Source organism: Rhamphochromis longiceps, linkage group LG18, assembly GCF_057381845.1.
Source record: "Rhamphochromis longiceps isolate RC_006_pf linkage group LG18, R_longiceps_female_GT1.1, whole genome shotgun sequence".
Taxonomy (NCBI): domain Eukaryota; kingdom Metazoa; phylum Chordata; class Actinopteri; order Cichliformes; family Cichlidae; genus Rhamphochromis; species Rhamphochromis longiceps.
In genome coordinates, this window is record NC_140574.1 from 9,786,689 (window position 1) to 9,806,193 (window position 19,505).

Sequence of the window (19,505 nt, forward strand, 5' to 3'; positions counted from 1 at the left end):
CTTCTATGCTCAGCAGTGTGCACTTTGCTGTCTGCCACATATGCATATAAGCCTGAAATAACTGATATGCTGGCTTGTTACTGATGATTTTTGTAAAATAAGTGCATTACTTAGTGGCAGTCTTTAAGTCAGCCTACGACAGTAATACAAATCCAATTATTGTTTCTTTTAGGACTTTAAATATAAATGTGATAAAGCCATACAGCTGAGTAGACACTCTGGTTCATAGGTTGCCTTAAATTGCCTTAAATTTCATTTAACTTATTATAGTTTTGTATTTTCTAATTGGTTTTTAATTTTATTTTCACTTTGTTTTTAATTCAGTTTAAGTTCCAGCGTAGTTTTCCTGTTTCAAATTAGTTTTTATTGTCACAAAATGTTTAGTTTTATTCGTGTAAGTTTTTCTTTTTAATTATATTACGGAGGGTAAATGTCAGAAGTAAGATTTCGGAGCATCAGTACAAGTATTAAAGTAAGAACACAGAACCTTTTGAAAGCTGATGACTCACAGTCTTGGAGACATCTAGAAACTCAATAAACGCGTGCCTCAGCAGGCTTGTTGTAATACATTTTTTGCCAAAGTAACAGATCCTAAAACTACAGATGTGTCCTATAAAATGTTTTTTCACATCTAATTATTTTTAGTTAACTACATTAACCTTGCTCTGGGGAACCCTTCCAAACAAGAACCACACTTGTTCAGCTTTTTCTGATCGGACCATAATGATCTGTAACATTTAACATGCTAACTGAGGCCTCTAGTCTCTTAGATTTCAAGTTTCTCAGAGCATTGCAGAGTCAGTCCTTGGGCAGGACCTCGTTGGGACATTTCACTACTGGGAAGATTGGTAAATGTCTTGACTGTATTCCCACTTGTGAATAATCTCTCACTGTAAAATGACAGACTTTTTTGGGGACATTGCCTTTATGTATTTTCCCTGCTAGCTCAAATCACATAAATATCTTCTGTTTACACCTGGTTTCAGTCATGAGAGTTGGACCATGAAGCGTATCTGAAATCGTGCTACTTTTATGCATTTTGTTTGCTGAAATGTGATGTCGTTTACAAATCTGCTTCAGTAGCTCAGATGCATTTTAGCAGCAATTTTCAAAATGGTCAAAATGCATTTTTCTGCACCTTAAGGACATCACCATTGTGGATGTTTTTCATCATTTTTAGGAATTATTTGTTATTGGGGGATGAAAAAAAACAAGAACAGCCAACGATGGCTTAAGAGTTACCAAACACCTTCCTCTGCTTACTTTACATTAATTATTAAAGAACAAGTAATGCCTCTCCTTCTGTTTATAAGATTGAGGAAACCTGCAGTCAGCTGAGACTGAAGAAGTCACTTGGATGAGTGACGAAGTGTTTCTCCCACTGAAAACGCTACGTCCACATGAACAGTATCAACTTTTGGAGATTCCTCTCCTTCTGTTCACATGGAGATGACATGTCCAATGTAACTCCTGAAATCTACACATATGCTTAAGCAGGCGCCGCAGTCAAGCTCCACAAACAAGGAGACATTTTTGACAACTTAACCAAAACAAAAATAGATATACACAAAACAGACACGGACAAAACATCTGTCACACATATTTATTGTAAAAAATACATATAAAAACAATTTGAGACATACAAAAGATCGGAGCTTAGAAACAGTATATTGAACAGACAAGGACCAAGCAATTTTCTTGAATTGTATTACATATTTACAATTTAATAAATAAAACTCAATTTGTTTGTTTTATACCAGAGTAAAGGCAGATTGTCCATATCTTGGGGATGCAGATACCGCTGTGGTGACATTTTAAACATCGGTCTGTAATCACAGGGCAGGCAGGGAAATGGCGCCCTGTGATTCGAAACCAAAGACTTGAGAATATTTATACAAAATACATCCTTGGTTGGAGAGGGGCTAGTTTGCACACAGAGCATTTAGCTAGCATTGGTAAAAATTTGAGGTATTGCACCGCACAGCTTAGAGGGGGTTAAGGAAGTAAATCAAGAGTAAGGTGGCGGTTTTGGATTGTCTGTAATCTTTATTGACAACCCAACTGCCACCAACACCCCTCTGAACACACACACACACTCACACAAACACCCCCCCTTAAAACCCTCCCAGCCAAAGTATACAATATCATAACTTATCACCACGACAAATGTAATCTGAACATCTAAATGATCAATGTGCCTCCTCTTCTGCCCTGTCCCCCACAACAACACAGACCTAAATGCACAAACAAACTATTTTTGGCTTTATTTTTCTTTTCTCCAATACAAAATAAGAGAAACATGCACAAGGCTGCCCTCTAATGACGGGACAGGTTATAGCACCGCAGACTGCAGAACATTGGGGTGGGGGGAGACAGAAAAGACCAACAGAGGCTGGGGTGAACAAACCTGTGAGCATGGCTCACCTCTTGGCCAACCTCTAAACTGCCCCACACCACTGCAGCGCTGAAAGGTAAACACCTTTAGAGCAGGCAGCAAAAGCAATCAGTTACAATATATATTTTGTTCTTACTGCTAGAGTTTCCACTGGCCTACGTACGACCTGTATCAGGCAGCATCTGTTGAGCAGCCTTACTGTTTCGGCTTCCACTTCAGCTCAGCCCCCAAAAACGACACCACAAATACCTCTTTGCACAAGAACCCCTTCACCAGGCAAAAGGCAATCAACACACACACACACACAAAAAGAAAGGCCAAGGATAGCCATTTAACACATTTAGCAACAAACATGAGCATTGTGATAATAAAATAGCCTAAATAAAAAAAAAACAAAAAAAAAAAACAAGGGGAATTGGGGGGGGGGGGGGGGGGGGGGGGGCTGCTTATGTAATAATTAACCATCAGCTGTCCGTAGCCTCCAGTGTTATGGATCGAGGCAGATACCACATGGTGTACACTTGCTCCAAAAATACATCTGTCCCTTTATCTCCCCTCGATCTGACATTTGTGTAACCAGATGGCGAAACTGTTGCGTGGTCCAAAAGCAGAGAGAAAGAATCCAAATTACACCCCAGAGGACAGAGGAGGCAGGGGACAAAAACTCAAAACAGCTTTCAAAGTAGAAGTTTCGACCATGTGAGCCGCCATGTTGCGTACCAAATACAACATTAAACAGGAAGGATGTTGAATGCAGTTAAGCCGGTTCACCAAGCAGACTTCTGGGCAATTTACAGTACACACACACACACACACTTACAGTCGTGCTCAGGACATAGTCTGTCCCTGGTTGTTATCTAAACGTGCACACGCATACAAACACACAAACAATCTTATCCTGGATCTTATGGTTTAAACTAAAACAAGCCTGAGGGACAAAAGTGCACAAGTTGGTGCAAACACCAGCGCTACTATGGCCCTATAAAATACCTACAAACCCTCCTCAACGCTCACCAAGTAGCAGCACATTAAACCCACCGCTATTCAACCACCTACAAGTCTGACCTACCAAAAAAAAAAAAAAAAAAAAAAAAGACTTATTTTTCCACTCCCCAAACAGTTAGGCCCCCAAACATCCCCTGAAATGTTTACATGTAACAGGAGAGGAAAAACAAAAAACAAAAAAACCCAACACCTAATGACGGCAGCCCCCACTCACCAAATACAAGTCCTCAACCTCCAGCTCAATCAAAATAAAGCAATGTTTACATAGTAACAGTTTGCGCTTTCAGTGTGAGGTTGGTTCATTTATGGGGTGAGCCGAGAAAAGAAAACATTCATCCGATGTATGACATGGAACGATAATCGTTCTGTTTTGGATTTTGTCTTTTTTTTTGCAAAACACTTGATAAAATAAACAATCCCGTTGGGAGGGAGAGAAAATACACAGGAGAGGATCCAGAGTCACAGTTAAGACCATTTTTTCTTTTCTTTTTTAGCCCCCCCCCCCTTCCCCCGCAGCCAGGTTTAAGTTCGTTCTAGGATGATAATATTTATACGTTCTGCAGTTTAAAGCCAAGTGCGCAGGATAGACGGATAAACGCTGTCGTTTCTGTTCCAACCGGGAGGGGATGTCTCGACCACGGATTTTTGAACTGTCGGGAGGAGTTTGGCTTGAAATGGTCAAGCTCAAAAGGGAGCGATCCCAGCAGAGAGCATCAGGTGTCTTCACGTGCAGCTTCCTCTTAGGATCGTCTGTTCTCCGCTCATGTATTTGTAGTCTGTGTCCAAGAGTGACAGTGGGCTTTCGTTTGTTCAATTACACATTTTTTATTGGGGATTTTTCGGATTCAGTGTAGTCTCCTGTGAGGGCAGAAAAAGACACGAAAGAAGAAGAAGAAGAAGAAAAAAAAAAAAAGATTCATTAATACAGGCCGTGGGGACTGTGCTGAAAAACAGACTGCAGCAAAGACAGAAAAAATGTGAAAATTTATATCAATTCTATATCTTTTTTGTTGTTGTTTTTGGTGTTTTACAGAAACGATGTGGCCACAGGCAGAAGTTCTTTGTGCTGCCAGCATTTATTTTCTATTCAAACACTATTAAGTTCAGCACTGACGCAAAAAACTTTGAGGGTGCAGTTTCTCCCAACCCCACGCACCCACTCACACACACAGTGTTTTGTGAACACTGAGAAATCCAGAAACATCCATGTAGATGCTAAAAATGACAGCCTCAACATGGCATTTAATCTGTTAGACTCAATTGGCTTCTCTCAAACTGTAAAAGAACCCACCCACCACTTTAATCACACTCTAGATCTTGTGTTAACATGTGGTATAGAAACTGAACATTTAACAATGTTTCCTGAAAACCCTCTCCTGTCTGATCATTTCCTGATAACATTTAAATTTACAATAATTGATTACACAGCAGTGGAGAGTAGACTTTATCACAGTAGATGTCTTTCAAAAAGTGCTGTAACTAAGTTTAAGAATATAATCCACCCACTGCTATCATCTTCAATGCCCTGTACCAACATAGAGCAGAGCAGCTATCTGAACGCTGCTCCAACAGAGGTCGATTATCTTGTTAATAATTTTACCTCCTCACTACGTACGACTCTGGATACTGTAGCTCCTGTGAAAACTAAGGTCTCTAATCAGAAGTACCTGACTCCGTGGTATAATTCTCAAACACGTAGCCTAAAGCAGATGACTCGTAAGCTGGAGAGGAAATGGCGTGTCACAAATTTAGAGGATCATCATTTAGCCTGGAGAAATAGTTTGCTGCTTTATAAGAAAGCCCCCCACAAAGCCAGAACATCTTACTATTCATCACTGATTGAAGAAAATAAGAACAACCCCAGGTTTCTCTTCAGCACTGTAGCCAGGCTGACAAACAGTCAGAGCTCTGTTGAGCCAACAATCCCTTTAACGTTAACTAGTAATGACTTCATGAACTTCTTCACAAATAAAATTTTAATCATTAGAGAAAAAATTACCAATAACCATCCCACAGATGTAATATTATCTACAGCTACTCTTAGTACCATTGATGTTAAGTTAGTCTCTTTTTCTCCAATTGATCTTTCTGAGTTAACTTCTATAATTACTTCCTCCAAACCATCAACGTGTCTTTTGGACCCCATTCCTACAAAACTGCTCAAAGAAGTCCTGCCATTAATTAATTCTTTGATCTTAAATATGATCAACCTATCTCTAATAATCGGCTATGTACCACAGGCCTTCAAGGTGGCTGTAGTTAAACCTTTACTCAAAAAGCCATCTCTAGACCCAGCAGTCTTAGCTAATTATAGGCCAATCTCCAACCTTCCTTTCATATCAAAAATCCTTGAAAGAGTAGTTGTCAAACAGCTAACAGATCATCTGCAGAGGAATGGCTTATTTGAAGAGTTTCAGTCAGGTTTCAGAGCTCATCACAGCACAGAAACAGCTTTAGTGAAGGTTACAAATGATCTTCTTATGGCCTCTGACAGTGGACTCATCTCTGTGCTTGTCCTGCTAGACCTCAGTGCAGCGTTCGATACCGTTGACCATAATATTCTTTTAGCACGATTAGAGCACGCTTTAGGTATTACAGGTACTGCGCTGCAGTGGTTTGTATCGTATCTATCTAATAGACTCCAATTTGTTCATGTAAATGGAGAGTCCTCTTCACACACTGAGGTTAATTATGGAGTTCCACAGGGTTCAGTGCTAGGACCAATTCTGTTTACATTATACATGCTTCCCCTAGGCAGCATCATTAGAAGACATAGCATACATTTTCACTGCTATGCAGATGACACCCAGCTCTATCTATCTATGAAGCCAGATAACACACAACAATTAGTTAAACTGCAGGAATGTCTTAAAGACATAAAGACCTGGATGGCCGCTAACTTTCTGCTTCTTAATTCAGATAAAACTGAGGTTATTGTACTCGGCCCTGAAAAGCCTAGAAATATGGTATCTAACCAGATTCTTACTCTGGATGGCATTACCTTGGCCTCCAGTAACGCTGTGAGGAACCTTGGAGTTATTTTTGACCAAGACATGTCCTTCAATGCGCATATTTAACAAATATGTAAGATTGCTTTCTTCCATTTGCGCAACATCTCCAAAATTTGAAATATCCTGTCTCAGAGTGACGCTGAAAAGCTAGTTCATGCATTTATTACTTCCAGACTGGACTACTGTAATTCATTATTATCAGGATGTCCTAAAAACTCACTGAAAAGCCTTCAGCTAATCCAAAATGCTGCAGCAAGAGTACTGACAGGGACTAGAAAGAGAGAGCATATTTCTCCTGTTTTGGCTTCCCTTCATTGGCTTCCTGTTAAATCCAGAATTGAATTCAAAATCCTGCTCCTCACATACAAGGTCTTAAATAATCAGGCCCCATCTTAGCTTAATGACCTTGTAGTACCATATCACCCCATTAGAGCACTTCGCTCTCGCACTGCAGGCCTATTGTTGTTCCTAGAGTATTTAAATGTTGAATGGGAGGGAGAGCCTTCAGTTTTCAGGCTCCTCTTCTGTGGAACCAGCTTCCAGCTTGGATTTGGGAGACAGACACTATCTCTACATTCAAGATTAGGCTTAAAACTTTCCTTTTTGCTAAAGCATATAGTTAGGGCTGGACCAGGTGACCCTGAATCCTCCCTTAGTTATGCTGCAATAGATGTAGGCTGCTGGGGGATTCCCATGATGCATTGAGTTTTTCCTTTCCAGTCACCTTTCTCACTCACTATGTGTTAATAGACCTCTCTGCATTGAATCATATCTGTTATTAATCTCTGTCTCTTAGAAATATGGTATCTAAGCAGCATGCGTTTCATCATCACCCCAACTGGTCACAGCAGATGGCCCCGCCCCTCCCTGAGCCTGGTTCTGCCGGAGGTTTCTTCCTGTTAAAAGGGAGTTTTTCCTTCCCAAAGTGCTTGCTCATAGGGGGTCATATGATTGTTGGGTTTTTCCTCTGTATCTACTGTACAATATAAAGCGGCTTGAGGAGACTGCTGTTGTGATTTGGCGCTATATAAATAAAATTGAATTGAATAAAACAAACTGTTTCTTTCAATCTGATTATTCTGTTTTAGAAAGCAGGATTAACCAGGGTATGCTGGGCATTGTCTGATGACTTATTGAGCTCATCTTGAGGTCTCAAAATAGAACCCATAAAAAAAATGTTTTAAAAAAAAAAATTGTTCTTTTCATCTTTTATATTCTCTATGGCTCAGACGCTAACGCTAAACTAAAAGATTCACATTGCATTTCTTTACTTTTCTGAAAAGTACAACTAATAAATCCATCTTGAAAAACACATTTTGATGAACAGTAAATAAATCTATAACACATCCACTGGGAAATTAATGTGCATACCAGACTAGCATTTTACAGACATTGTTGGCATTTATCACACACAATAGCTAATCAAGAAAGCAATCACTGGATCCGTCAATAATGGCATAATTAACAGTCGCAGCTCTTTGTCTTGCATCAATTTCACACTCAAGGTGGGGGCCTGTTTCCCTCCAGAAAACAAATCTAACCACACATTTTATTTTTTTAAACAACTTGCCAACAACTCGTGGATACTGGCACTCTTATTTGGTGCTGGCTTTGTTGTGGCAATGTCTCACTTCCTGTTCCCGTTGCAACGCACCGCGGTGCTTATCTGTAGTTTAATCTGTAGCTTGGTTAATTACAAGCATGCACAAAGCGACTTATTTCATTGTGTAACCTACACGTGGGTTATCGGAGCACACTTTCTGCAAATTAAATTTACAGCTTAATGTGTCGTCAGGGGTTTGAAGGGCTTGTAGTTCTCCGTCTCACCAGCACTTTCCTGCTCAGTGTAGCCAATGTTTAGTTACACCTAAGCCTCCTTTAGTGCTAATAGGACTCATAATAAATGTCGTTCTTTCATAGCTTTGAAGGTCTGGTTCTTCAAAAACACAATTGCTGATGCAAAAAAATCCACCAGCTCGGCTGTAGTACTGGCAACATTTTAAATGACTGTGTGACCTAAATACATTACACTTAATAATTGTAGTTATGCGTAATTTAGTGTACCACAATTGTGTCAATTTGCGTATGCATCCCCTAGGGGGGTGCAAACATTCTCCACTGCAGTCCTCCAAAATCCCAAATGCATGCTGCTGGACACGGATGACGCCGTGCATCGGTAGAAAGCTGAGTGGTTGGTAAGAGGGCCAGAACAGGGAAGGGAGCAACAGCAGAGTTAACCACGAAAGTGAGAGGCATTGTCTTCAAATTCAAAGAGCTGAAGTGAAACAGTCTGTTATAAATTTGCTTTTCTCCACAGCTCGCTGATGGACCAACGGTAGCACAAACAGGGGAAATCCACAGACTGGTTGTGCCACATACATCACATGCTGCCCCTATTGAAACCAGGCGCTCTGTGCAAGTAGGCACTCCGGATTGCACACACGCTACCACTGCTGAACCATAATGTCACCATTACTCTTCACTGCAGGCAGTACTAGCTGCACGTTTTGGTCATTTATCAGGTCAGCAGTGCACGTACCTGAGTCAGGTTGGTCACAGCGTGGGATACATGTGACCCCATGAGTCAATCAAAGGGATGTTCAGGGCAGCAAGGCTTCACCTTTGACCAGGAATCAATGCAGCTGCAGGGAGACAGAGCACACTGAGAATGTGGAGACACCAAGACGATATACTTGAATCAACTCATGTGAATGTGGGAGAAGCTCGAAGGTCTGCCTGTGGTTGTAGCGTCTCCCACAAGGCCTAATCCACTCACAGGAGGTGTGAAACCAAAATAAAAGGGTAAACATTCAGCAGTTAATCCTTTAAGGCCTCGTTGACTCCCTGAATACAAATGGAGCAGAGATAAGACGCCTGAAGACCTCGGGGCCTCTTTTGGCTGTTTGCCTTTGTCTTTTTGTTTTGAGTTGCAAAAGTCTGTTAGGAGTTTTTTCCCCCCTTAAGTTAATGGCCTCTTTACTTTTAACTCGTGCCCTCACCTCATGTTTTTCAGATGGTAATGACTTTTATTTTTATTGGCTTTAAGTCACTAATCTGGAGCTGAGACAAGCAGTCGATACTTAATGAGCCTGGATGGGAGAAAAAAAAAAAAGAAAAAAAATGGTGTGGGGGGGAAAGCATTTACCAGCAGGAGATTTTAGGTTGTGCTCCTTTCTCTCTCCTTTTTTTGGATAATTAAACTGAATGTTTTGGGTGATGCTACTACTAAAACAAAATTAAGTAATTGCATTGAGCGTTGGGTAAACACATTGAATAATGAAAACCGGTGTAAGATTAATCAACAGTAAAAAATAAAATACTTGTATAGTCTTGTATAAACTGTTTAAAATGATTGATAAGAAACTCAATCAATACAAGTAGTTTTATATAAGACACACACGATGTATTCACATAAGTAACCGACTGACTTTCTTTATTCAGTAGAAATAGTCAATGATTTTGGGTCTGTTAGCAGTGTAGCTAGTAAAGCACAAAACAACATTATGGCAGATTGTCCTCATATACCTCAGACCCGATTAGTGATCCTATTCGTCTCCCGGCTTGTGACCGGCTCTAGCAGCGCGTTCCGTTTGAAGTTAGAAATTTTCAAACGTAGAAAGCCGGAGCAGCCTCACCGACCCAGACTTAACAATCCGAGATGGCAGCAGCAGTGCATGTAAACATTCATAAAACTGCAAAACTTGCAATCTGTACAACTAATGTACATTTGTTATTCACCAAATGAGCCACACGCAAAGCACTGACCAGACTCCATCCATGACTGTGCTTACAGTGTTTTTAGTCCTGCGCTCTACTTTTAGTGATGCATAAAGGCCTGCCTTACTAAGGAGCAAAACAAATCCCACTCAAAACGCTACGTCCAGATGAACAGAATCAACTTTTGGAGAACTAATTATGTTATCTGTAATTTTTTTAAAAGTTATAAAAAATACAGCAGGCTGGATCTTGAGTGATCGATTACCTAATCTTGGTAAATCGGCTGTACTGAGATTAAGGGGAAATCAGTGGCTTCTTGGAAGCTGGGCAAAAATCAAGTGATGAACATTACAGTTTGTTTTAAACTGTCAATGTGGGGGTTTTTTTTGTTTTTTAAATAAATTGGCTGAAACATACAAAATACAGGATCACAGTAAAAAAAAAAATCTCCTAGAAATGTCATTAATTCCTTGGAAGTTACAAAAAAATAAAGCGTTGAACATTACAGCACGTTTTAAAAATGTCAAATGGGCTGAAACACATTATGAAAGTTGATAGTCATTTAGTTTTTTCCTAGAAATGTCATTGCCACTTAGAAAACACTGTGCTCACATCTGTCAAATTAAAATGCAATAATCCTGCATGTGTTTTCACAGTTGTTAAAGCTCTTACTGAAAAAATATTTAAAGTCTTCCCTTTTTTTCTGTCACATATTTATAATGGAGGATGCTCTTATTAAACGTGGCCAAAGTTTAAATGAATTAAATACATACAGCAGGAAATGAGCATAATAATAAGTCAAAATAATGTGAACACATGTTTGGCTTTAATCCATTTTATCTCAAATTTCAAAACAAGGCTTCCCAATTCCATCACTTTAGCAAAGATTACAGAGTTGAGTCTGGCACATCCTATCTGGGACATGAGCAACCGATCTGTAATTCTCAGAAAAGTGTAGCTCTATATACGATACACACTAGTACAGAACAACTTTTGCATCCTTGTTTCAGATAGATGTCAGCTCTGGAAACCACCACATTTGCCCAGTGAGTTTACTTTTAATGTCACGTTTTGTCCCAAGCGAAGAAACAAGCTTATCTGCCCTACATTTTATTTTAATTTCATTCATACCTCTTGTGGTAGACGCAGAGGCAGGCCAGTCTGGCGATGGTCTCTCCCTGTACCAAATCCTCCAAACAGATGGAACACTCTCCACTGTCTTTACTGAGCACATCCGCTGTAAATGCACAAACACACAAATCAACAATCAGGGTTTTTCCAGGCTAAAAATGGCCCTCTGGGGAATGGCAATGCATGTAACCAGTCCATATATAGCAAAGGCAATGAGTCTACAGAAGTCTGAATGTTCCTCTTATTATGTTCAGTTTGATGAAAAAAAGTTTTTTGACTTGATTATATTAAAGCCTACTTAAAAATAAAGTGTTGCTCATATTTTTGTCAGAGACTTTGTGATCTTCTCTTCTGGAAAGTTCAAAGGGCACTTTGATGAGTGCCAGAATGTGTTTTTTTTATGCATAGGGAAAAACCCTGACATTAAGTCACCAGCCTTTTAATAAACACAGCTGTAGGAGTATTTTAGTGGCACGATACTTACTGTTGTAGCACGATACTTACTGTTGTAAGGTAGAGGAGGAGATGTGAGGCAACTCAACAGGTGATCCTCAATCCGACCCCCCGGGAAAGGCTTTGAGCAGAAAGGACAGCGGATATCTGTAGAGGGCACAGACACAACAGACCCAAGATTAACACTGTGTGTCACAGCACGATATAAATGATAGATGATGCGCGCTGAGCACAAGTGCTGTGTTTGGACATCTAGGTTGCACAAGCTGAAACCGCAAACCAAAGAGCAGCCTGAAACACACATGCTAAATGAGGCGTTCCCATGCCTGAGATGGTGAGAAAGACGTTGCCCTGAGTGTAACTGACCTGAAATAACGTTATTTGACTGTACTCACTGCTCAAAACACTGACTCAGTCTTGAGGGATGGCCACTGCTCGAGCCATTCGTAGATAGGAGAGCCAGGCAGAAACAGTGCCTCGCTGCCCTACATTTGCCTCCTCCATCTATGATTCGCTGCCAGCAGTGAGCAGGCATGTGCAGTTGTGACCCATTTCCCTACACTTGCTAGAGGGCTGGCCTGGGAAATCCACCACACTGCTCTGTGTTGGCTCAAAATGTCACGCTTGCCGTCACATCTCCACCATCTCTATTCATCTGATTATCTAATGCAGGCCGAGACAAGTGCAAAAAATTTTTTGGCTTCCTCTGCACACTAATGTTCCAATTTTAATGCAAGTTCTTTTTTTAAAAAAAAAAAAAAAAAAGGCAGTTTGTTGCTTAAGACTTTCATGCTGCAGGATTTACCACGGACAGCCACTGTCAGCAGGCCTTGTGAACTGAATGGACTTGTATATCATCACTTCCAGTTTTATGCCACAGGTCTGCTTCATACAATAGGTCCTCTGATTATTTTAGTCAGCATGCGAGCAGGAAAAAAAAAAAAAAAGATTATCTGTCCAAGAATGTAAATTCCTCAGCAAATCCATTTAATTCCAGACTGGCTTGATTGAGGGTTGCACTGTGGCATTTATGATGTCGTTATATCCAAAAAACATGTCTTTTACTTAAGGATGCAACAGTTGCATTTTTCTCTTAGTCAAGGTTTTAATAGCCCTGTGTTATTATTTTGTCTGACTTCAGATTAACATCAGCTGTCTAATGAAAGCACAGTCAACCCCCACATTTCCCCCCCTTCTCCTCAGGTATTGCGCAATCTTTTCCCGTCATCTTCAAGCTCCAACACATCCATGGATTTTATGTAGCTTCTGTGGAAAAACGCCTAGCTGTATGCAAGCCAAACCACAATTACTGGTGCAGACCAGCCCCGTTACTAAGGAAATGTCATTTATGTGGCGCAAATGCTAAAGATTGTATTTTTAAAAATATATATACATATCTATCTGGTGCTGTTTAGATGTTAACTTACTGCCGTGGCGATTGTTCAAACGGTAAAGGCCGATCCAAGCCTCTGACACCGGCCGCTGGTGTGTGCTTCGAACACGGGCGGACCTTGCGCCAACACGGGTGGCAGAGTGCCGATTCCCGGGCAGCCGCTCGGAAAAGGTGCGGTGTGGTGTGCGGCCTGTCTCCTCAACCTGCTGGTGTTCTGCGTCGACGGGAGCCTCTGGGCTAACATTGCCGTCTTCCTCGGGTTTCCCCTCGCTGCTGTCGTCGTCCCCGGGTGACGCCTGGCCAATGCTAGAGGGGATGCTGTGGTGGTCAGCAGGGCTGCCGTCCGCGCTCGCTCCGAGCTGCCCCGGGTCCGAGTCACTACCCTCCTCCGATCGGCTTCGGTTAGCCTCAGTGTCATCGAAGCTCACCGAAAAGTCGACAACGAGGCTGGTGGGCCTCGTGCAGCGAGGTCGCCGACAGGAATCCCGCTTTGTCCCATCTTTCCCGAAAGCTGAGGAAACCGTGTCTTCGTGTAGGCGACTCGTTCTCGTCCCCATCTCTGGTAGGCTAATTGAGCTGGCTAGCCGCGCTGCTTCCTCAAAACAAACTACCACAGAACGAGGTGGACGGATTAACTTCGAAACGACCCGTAATATGGTAAAATACTCGGATGGACAGTTTAAATAATCCCAACTGCCCAGTAACGTGGCCTTGTGAAAGGAGTAGTTGAAGTTCGACGTGTCTCCTCCGGCCTCAGTTCGTCCTCACTATCCACATTTTCCTTTCTTTTTTGATGTACCCGTTCTGGCTGCTGCAGCGGAAATAGAGCGTTTGCGTTTCCTCTTTGTGCCTCAGTCCGGCATTTACGGTAACTTCATCATCCATAATGACTTTATTATTTGAACATTAAACAGCTTAGATATGTTTTATGGTGTTATATGTTTATCTAAGATTATTATCTTTTTCAAATAAATATATCTGAATTTATTGCGCGTGACAGTTGTTCTTTTCTGGTCGACACCCATATGTCCGGTATTACGGTAAAAAAAAAAATCGTATTACGAACACAGTATTCTGACCAATCACTGGTCTTTTGATAGCCGGCTGACAGGACAGGTGTTTGTATGACAGCCGTTTACAGGAAATCAGTGGTTACTCTTGACTTGAAGGGGCTTCGAAACAGAAAATAACGTCTGACGGAAACGTTGTATATCAAACTCTCTACCCACGGAGTTGAAATTGTGGGTTTTGCGGTGAGTTTCCTGTGTCTAGCAATCGTCCTTGTAGCTAACCACGCCTATGAAAACTTGAGTCACTGCAAAGAACGAAACATTTGCTCCCATATTGAATTCAGCTGCAAATGTTGTGCTGTGTTTGCATTTGGCAGTTCATTCATTGCAGCTAATGTTCTTTCCGTATAACTTATATCAGTGTTTGTTTTATTTCTGACTTTGGTGGCTGATTTTACTGCCCTTATTCTTGTTGTTTACACATGGATAATTGTCAAATCGATGACATAACATGAGTTGTTGTTTTTGTTTTGTTTGTTTTTTTTTTAATCCAAAACAAACTCTGGAGATCACCGCACCAAGTTTAAACGTCGTAGTCCCAATTATGTGTCAGTTTAGCAAGTTTTACTTTAGTTTCGAGCTGCGTTTGCGGTCTGCTTCAAGGCCCATTTATATTTGTATTTATATTTGACAGATTTATATTTGTTCACATTTCTGTATGTTATTCATGCATTATTCTGTATGTTTCCCAATGACACTATCTACAGTCTGTTGGGCATCATGTTTTCAGACTTTGTTCCTGTAATATGGTTCACGCCCTTAGATACAATAAAACAGTGCTTGTTCAAACAGTAGAAGGAATCCTGCCACTCAATACTCTGTGCTCTCTAGGATTATATGGCTTGTGACTGAGAGGAGAGGAGTGGCTTTTGACATTCTGATCTCTTTTTCTGCAGATGAGTGCTCTGACTTTGCAGTCAGCAAGCCTGGCCCCAGGAGTGCAGAAGCAGCAGCAGGCAACATGTGGGAGAAGTTTGACTTCAAATTATTCTCCCCCAAGTCTGGAGAATAAGTTCTTAGCTCAAACCTCCACAATAATGCCCCAGCTTTCCTCCCCACTCATAGATTTTGCAGCACAGCCTTCCTCTTGCTCCTCTCTCCAACCCTCCAAACTATCTTCCACCTCATCCTCCCTTCTCTCCACTTCTTCCTTTGCAGCCTCCTTCACTTCTCCCCTCCTAAGCACCCAGAACAAGCTCCTAGACAGTAACTTATCTCATCATTCTTTTTCCTTGACCTCCTCAGTCCCTAATGACTCTTTGCTCCCCACATCCCTGGCCAGTGGTGCTCTACTCACTAACTTTGCTCAAACTCCTTCATTCTTCCACCATGATCTCATGAGTAAAGAAGAGAAAAGGGATGATGGAGGGGATCCAGATGAAAGATATGAGATATCTGAAGTGATGCCTTTCAGTTTTGAAGAAACAAGTGTGGTACATGAGATATTCCTCATTCCTCTTTAAACATAAAATCATAACACATCAAATTTTATTAAAACTTTTGTTGCATGTCATTTGTAATTTAATTTGTTCTGCACAAGCAGATTTCTGAGGATGAAGATAATGAGGCTGAAGAAATTGATGCTGAGAAAACTATGGACTTGCCTGTACTGGAAACAGAGTTGATGGAACAAGAATTTGAACAAGCCGAGGTTGTCAGACAGGAGGAATTTGGAGAGGTCGAAAGAGGAAACGAGAAGGCCGAAGAGGAGCTGAAAGACAAAAAGGTTATAGAGAATAATTTATTTGTGTTGAACTCCTGGGTGCTGATTAAAGTGACTCCTTGTCTTTGTCTGTCCTTCAGTATTTCCTCTTGAACATTGTGTGTTGCTCTCTGGTCAATGAGAGCACAGCTCCAGGCCAGAAGGACTGGGACTCAGAGGACAGTGTTTGGACCAGAATCACAAACCTGGCAAAGGATATTTCTGCCTATGACCCACAGTTTCTTCTGAAGGTATGCATGGGAACTAAATTTTTAATATTTTAACTCCACCAGGACTCCATTATCATGTCAATGTGGTAGAAAAGCAAATTAAAAAAAACAAAACAGATAAACACTCAACACCATGTGACAATGGGATAAATCTACTATGACTGCATATATCACAGGCAATATTAAATTGTTGCTCTGTTTCAGGAAAATATTGCCTGCACAAATGTGTTGTTATAAATGAGTGCATTAGTAGCTACATGCAAATTAGCTAACTCTTTTACAGTCTCCTCATGTAGGTCATGAGGAGATCTGCAAAGACTTTCCAGACCAATTAATTCCCACAAGCCTGTATTGTTGGTTGAATTTACGAATGTCTTTAGTTCAACCCAAGATAAAAAAAAAAATAACATGGTTTATCACAAGGTCACACAGCTTCCAACATGCAAATTGTCAGTTTGCATTAAGGTGTGCCCAACATGTAACAAGAGCTTTACTTTCTTGGATGTTCAGAATATTTTCATAGACTATTTCACTGTACTCATGCTAACTATTTAGAGCCAGAAATGATCCCATTTGGACAACAGGATAGAGCATTGAAATACCAACTAAAGGTAACAACCTGGTTTGCAAACTGCATCGAAAAACTGTACAGATAAGACTATACTGTTAGCATTCAGATGCTAAAATCAGACTGATCAAAACTGAAAAAGAAATATCCTCCTCCTACACCAGATCATCTGCCTCCATCTCACCCTGTCTCTAGCATCCCCCTCAGTCACACCAGCCCATGTCCTGCTTCACGTCATTCACAAATCTTACGGCAGCTGCTTATTGCACATCCTTGGTACACTGTATCTGCTATCCTTCTTCTTCACGTCCAGACTATCTCAGTTTTGCTTCTCTAACTTTGTCTCCAAATTGCTCAGCTCAGCTGATATACTCATCTCTAATCCTGTCCATCCCGGGCACTCCTCCTGTCTTTTTGTCAGTGGCACAGACTCCAAACCATACATCATAGTGGGTCTCACTGCCATCTTATAAATCTTGCTATCCTATTGACACAAACGACTCCTAACACTCATCTCTCCACCTACTGCACACTGCCTGCACTCTCTTCTTCACCTCTCTTGTGCACTGTACATTGCTTTGGATGGTTAAAGTCAGGTATTTAAACTCATCTACCTTGACCACTTCTTCTCCTTTCAGCTTCGCTGAACAAGCTGTATTATTAGTGAGATAATGTGATTAACAATGCTCAAAGTTCCAGCAGCAAAACATGGTAGAGCAGTCCAGTTCAGTGGCTTAAGTTAGCAGAGATAAGACTTAGAAGATGGCAGTCAGCTATAGCTGTCTATGTTTGCATACCTAACTGTAAGTCTTACCAATATATCTTCAAGATGAACTATGAACCCACTGAACACATGTTGTGTTTTAATCAGATAAGCCATAAAAAATTTCCCAAAGGGTCCAACAGGGTAAAAACAGTAGAAAATCCAGTTTAATCACTCATATCAGAGGTCAGGGATAGCACAATCAGTTTTAGCTGCCTGTCGATTAAATTAGCCACGTCCCTAACTCTATCAAAACGAGCGAGTTATAAAACAACAGCAACAAAAATATCACCCCTCTTAGAGTTGTTATGAAGAAGGAAATTACTCATAGAGACCAGAACCTACTTTTTAATGCTAATAGTTGAGCTTTTTTAGTGAGAGTGAATTGCTTCTGGAGCCAGGCTGAAGGGCTCATTGAGGGAACTGCAGTTTTGGGGGGGTTTTCCACTTTGGTGTTTGCTTAATTTTTCAGCCCTGATGCACACACATCAGGTATTCTCAAATAACCAATTTAAAGTGGTGCGTCATGAGAGTAAGCACAGCTAATGAATGGTACACATAATCATGTATGTCATATATTATATGGTCTGTCTGCTCCAATCTAGGTGGCACTTTACACTCGACAGAAGTTAAATATTCGGATCACTGCGAACTTCTTATTGGCTCTGGCTGCCAACCTGCCGCCCACCAAGCCACATGTCCGCAGATACTTCTGTGCTGCTGTACAGCTGCCGTCTGATTGGCTGGAAATAGTCAGAATCTACAGTACAGTAAGTCATAATGATTATCTGTTGTACGGTCTGGACGATCTGGATGCACCAAGTCTGTCTTCACACTACAATCTGATGTTTCCAGTGCTTCAGCCGCTCTCTGCCGATGTGCCTGAAGAAGGCGATGGCTGACAAGTTCAAGCAGTTCAGCGAGTATCAGCTGGCCAAATACAACACACGCAAGCACCGCTGTAAGCACAACCGCAACAAGCGCAAAGCAAAGGTACACATTCAGTGATTATGTTCTCTCCTAAACTTTTAAGGTCTCAATGTGGAAATTAAGGCCTAACCAAGTAATACTAATTTCACCACCTCTTTAGTGGGGAAAAAACTTTAGTACTAGAGATGAACACTTTGCTTTTATTGTTTTGTTTTTGTTCTGCCTCACTGACTCAACCAGAAAAAACTGCTTGTGGTTTCTGTGTTTGTGTAGCTGACTCTAAATTCACTTCTTATACATACATGCTTTAAATATCTGTATCTGACCACACATATTATGGCATCTGTGACTTCCAGAAGCCAACCGATAAACAGATCAAGGAGTGGGCGGACTTGGTCAGATCAAATGCATCAATTCTGAAGAACTTTGTAAGTCAATACACTTTACTGTTGTGTCACTAAATAAGGCGCTTCCTTTCAGTTCCTTTCTGTCTTTCTATTTTTTTTAGTTACTGTTTAATGAAGTGCTTTCTTAAAACAGACCTATTATGCTCGTTCTTATTTCCTGTCATATATACAAGGATATAACCAGGCTTTACTAATTAGTGAGGCCCAGAACTTTATTTTCTCTTAATGTTTTATATTTAAGTCATAGTGCTTGTGCTCCAGTGACTAGCAGAAAAGGCTACACTTTTGAGGAGACAACATCCTGCTTTTTCAAGAGTAACTGTATATATAGAAATATGTATATGGAGTTTTGTGTGTATAAAACAATTAATTAAAACAAAATACAGATTCATTCATTCACTGGAAAATAAACTAGCACAAGGGAAAAGTTACTTAATCCATATTTCTGTCTCTCCTGTGCCGGTGGCTCACTCTTCCTTCCTAAACCAACCAATTATCCATTCTTATGAGTCATGCTTCAACCAAACCCCCCAAACACAATCCAGTGAGAGGAACACTACGGTGGGCTGTAACTCTTTAGAATTTCCATGGAGTTATTTTAAAGTGAAAATCATCTTGAGCATCACACAATGATTCATGTTACCAACTACTGTAATAGGCATATTACTTGCTTGCTAGCACGCAGTTGTACCGCCTTTTGCCTTGAGCACAGAAGCTCCACACACCTGCT

At 40.9% G+C, this 19,505-nt stretch overlaps 2 protein-coding genes across 3 annotated transcripts in view; one reads left to right on the top strand and one right to left on the bottom strand.

Annotated features, from left to right (window-relative positions):
* Window positions 1–1,589: 1,589 nt before the first annotated feature.
* LOC146647732 (uncharacterized) lies at window positions 1,590–13,900 on the bottom strand. Its single transcript, XM_085388779.1, has 5 exons — window positions 13,140–13,900; window positions 11,764–11,859; window positions 11,260–11,365; window positions 8,951–9,053; window positions 1,590–4,258 (listed from the first exon to the last, which is right to left on the bottom strand). The coding sequence occupies exons 1-4, from the start codon at window positions 13,660–13,662 to the stop codon at window positions 8,996–8,998; spliced, it is 783 nt and encodes a 260-aa protein (XP_085244905.1). The 5' UTR covers window positions 13,663–13,900; the 3' UTR covers window positions 1,590–4,258; window positions 8,951–8,995.
* Window positions 13,833–19,505, top strand: part of tep1 (telomerase-associated protein 1) — a 47,785-nt gene continuing 42,112 nt past the window's right edge. The window contains exons 1-7 of one of the 2 annotated variants that reach the window (XM_085388776.1): window positions 13,833–13,973; window positions 15,072–15,608; window positions 15,719–15,901; window positions 15,979–16,128; window positions 18,044–18,208; window positions 18,294–18,431; window positions 18,725–18,796. In XM_085388776.1, coding sequence (XP_085244902.1) covers window positions 15,072–15,608; window positions 15,719–15,901; window positions 15,979–16,128; window positions 18,044–18,208; window positions 18,294–18,431; window positions 18,725–18,796 — 1,245 coding nt within the window. In that variant the 5' untranslated portion in view covers window positions 13,833–13,973. Of the gene's footprint in view, window positions 13,974–14,045; window positions 14,359–15,071; window positions 15,609–15,718; window positions 15,902–15,978; window positions 16,129–18,043; window positions 18,209–18,293; window positions 18,432–18,724; window positions 18,797–19,505 lie in introns of those variants that run through there. The other variant, XM_085388775.1, reaches the window with a different exon arrangement.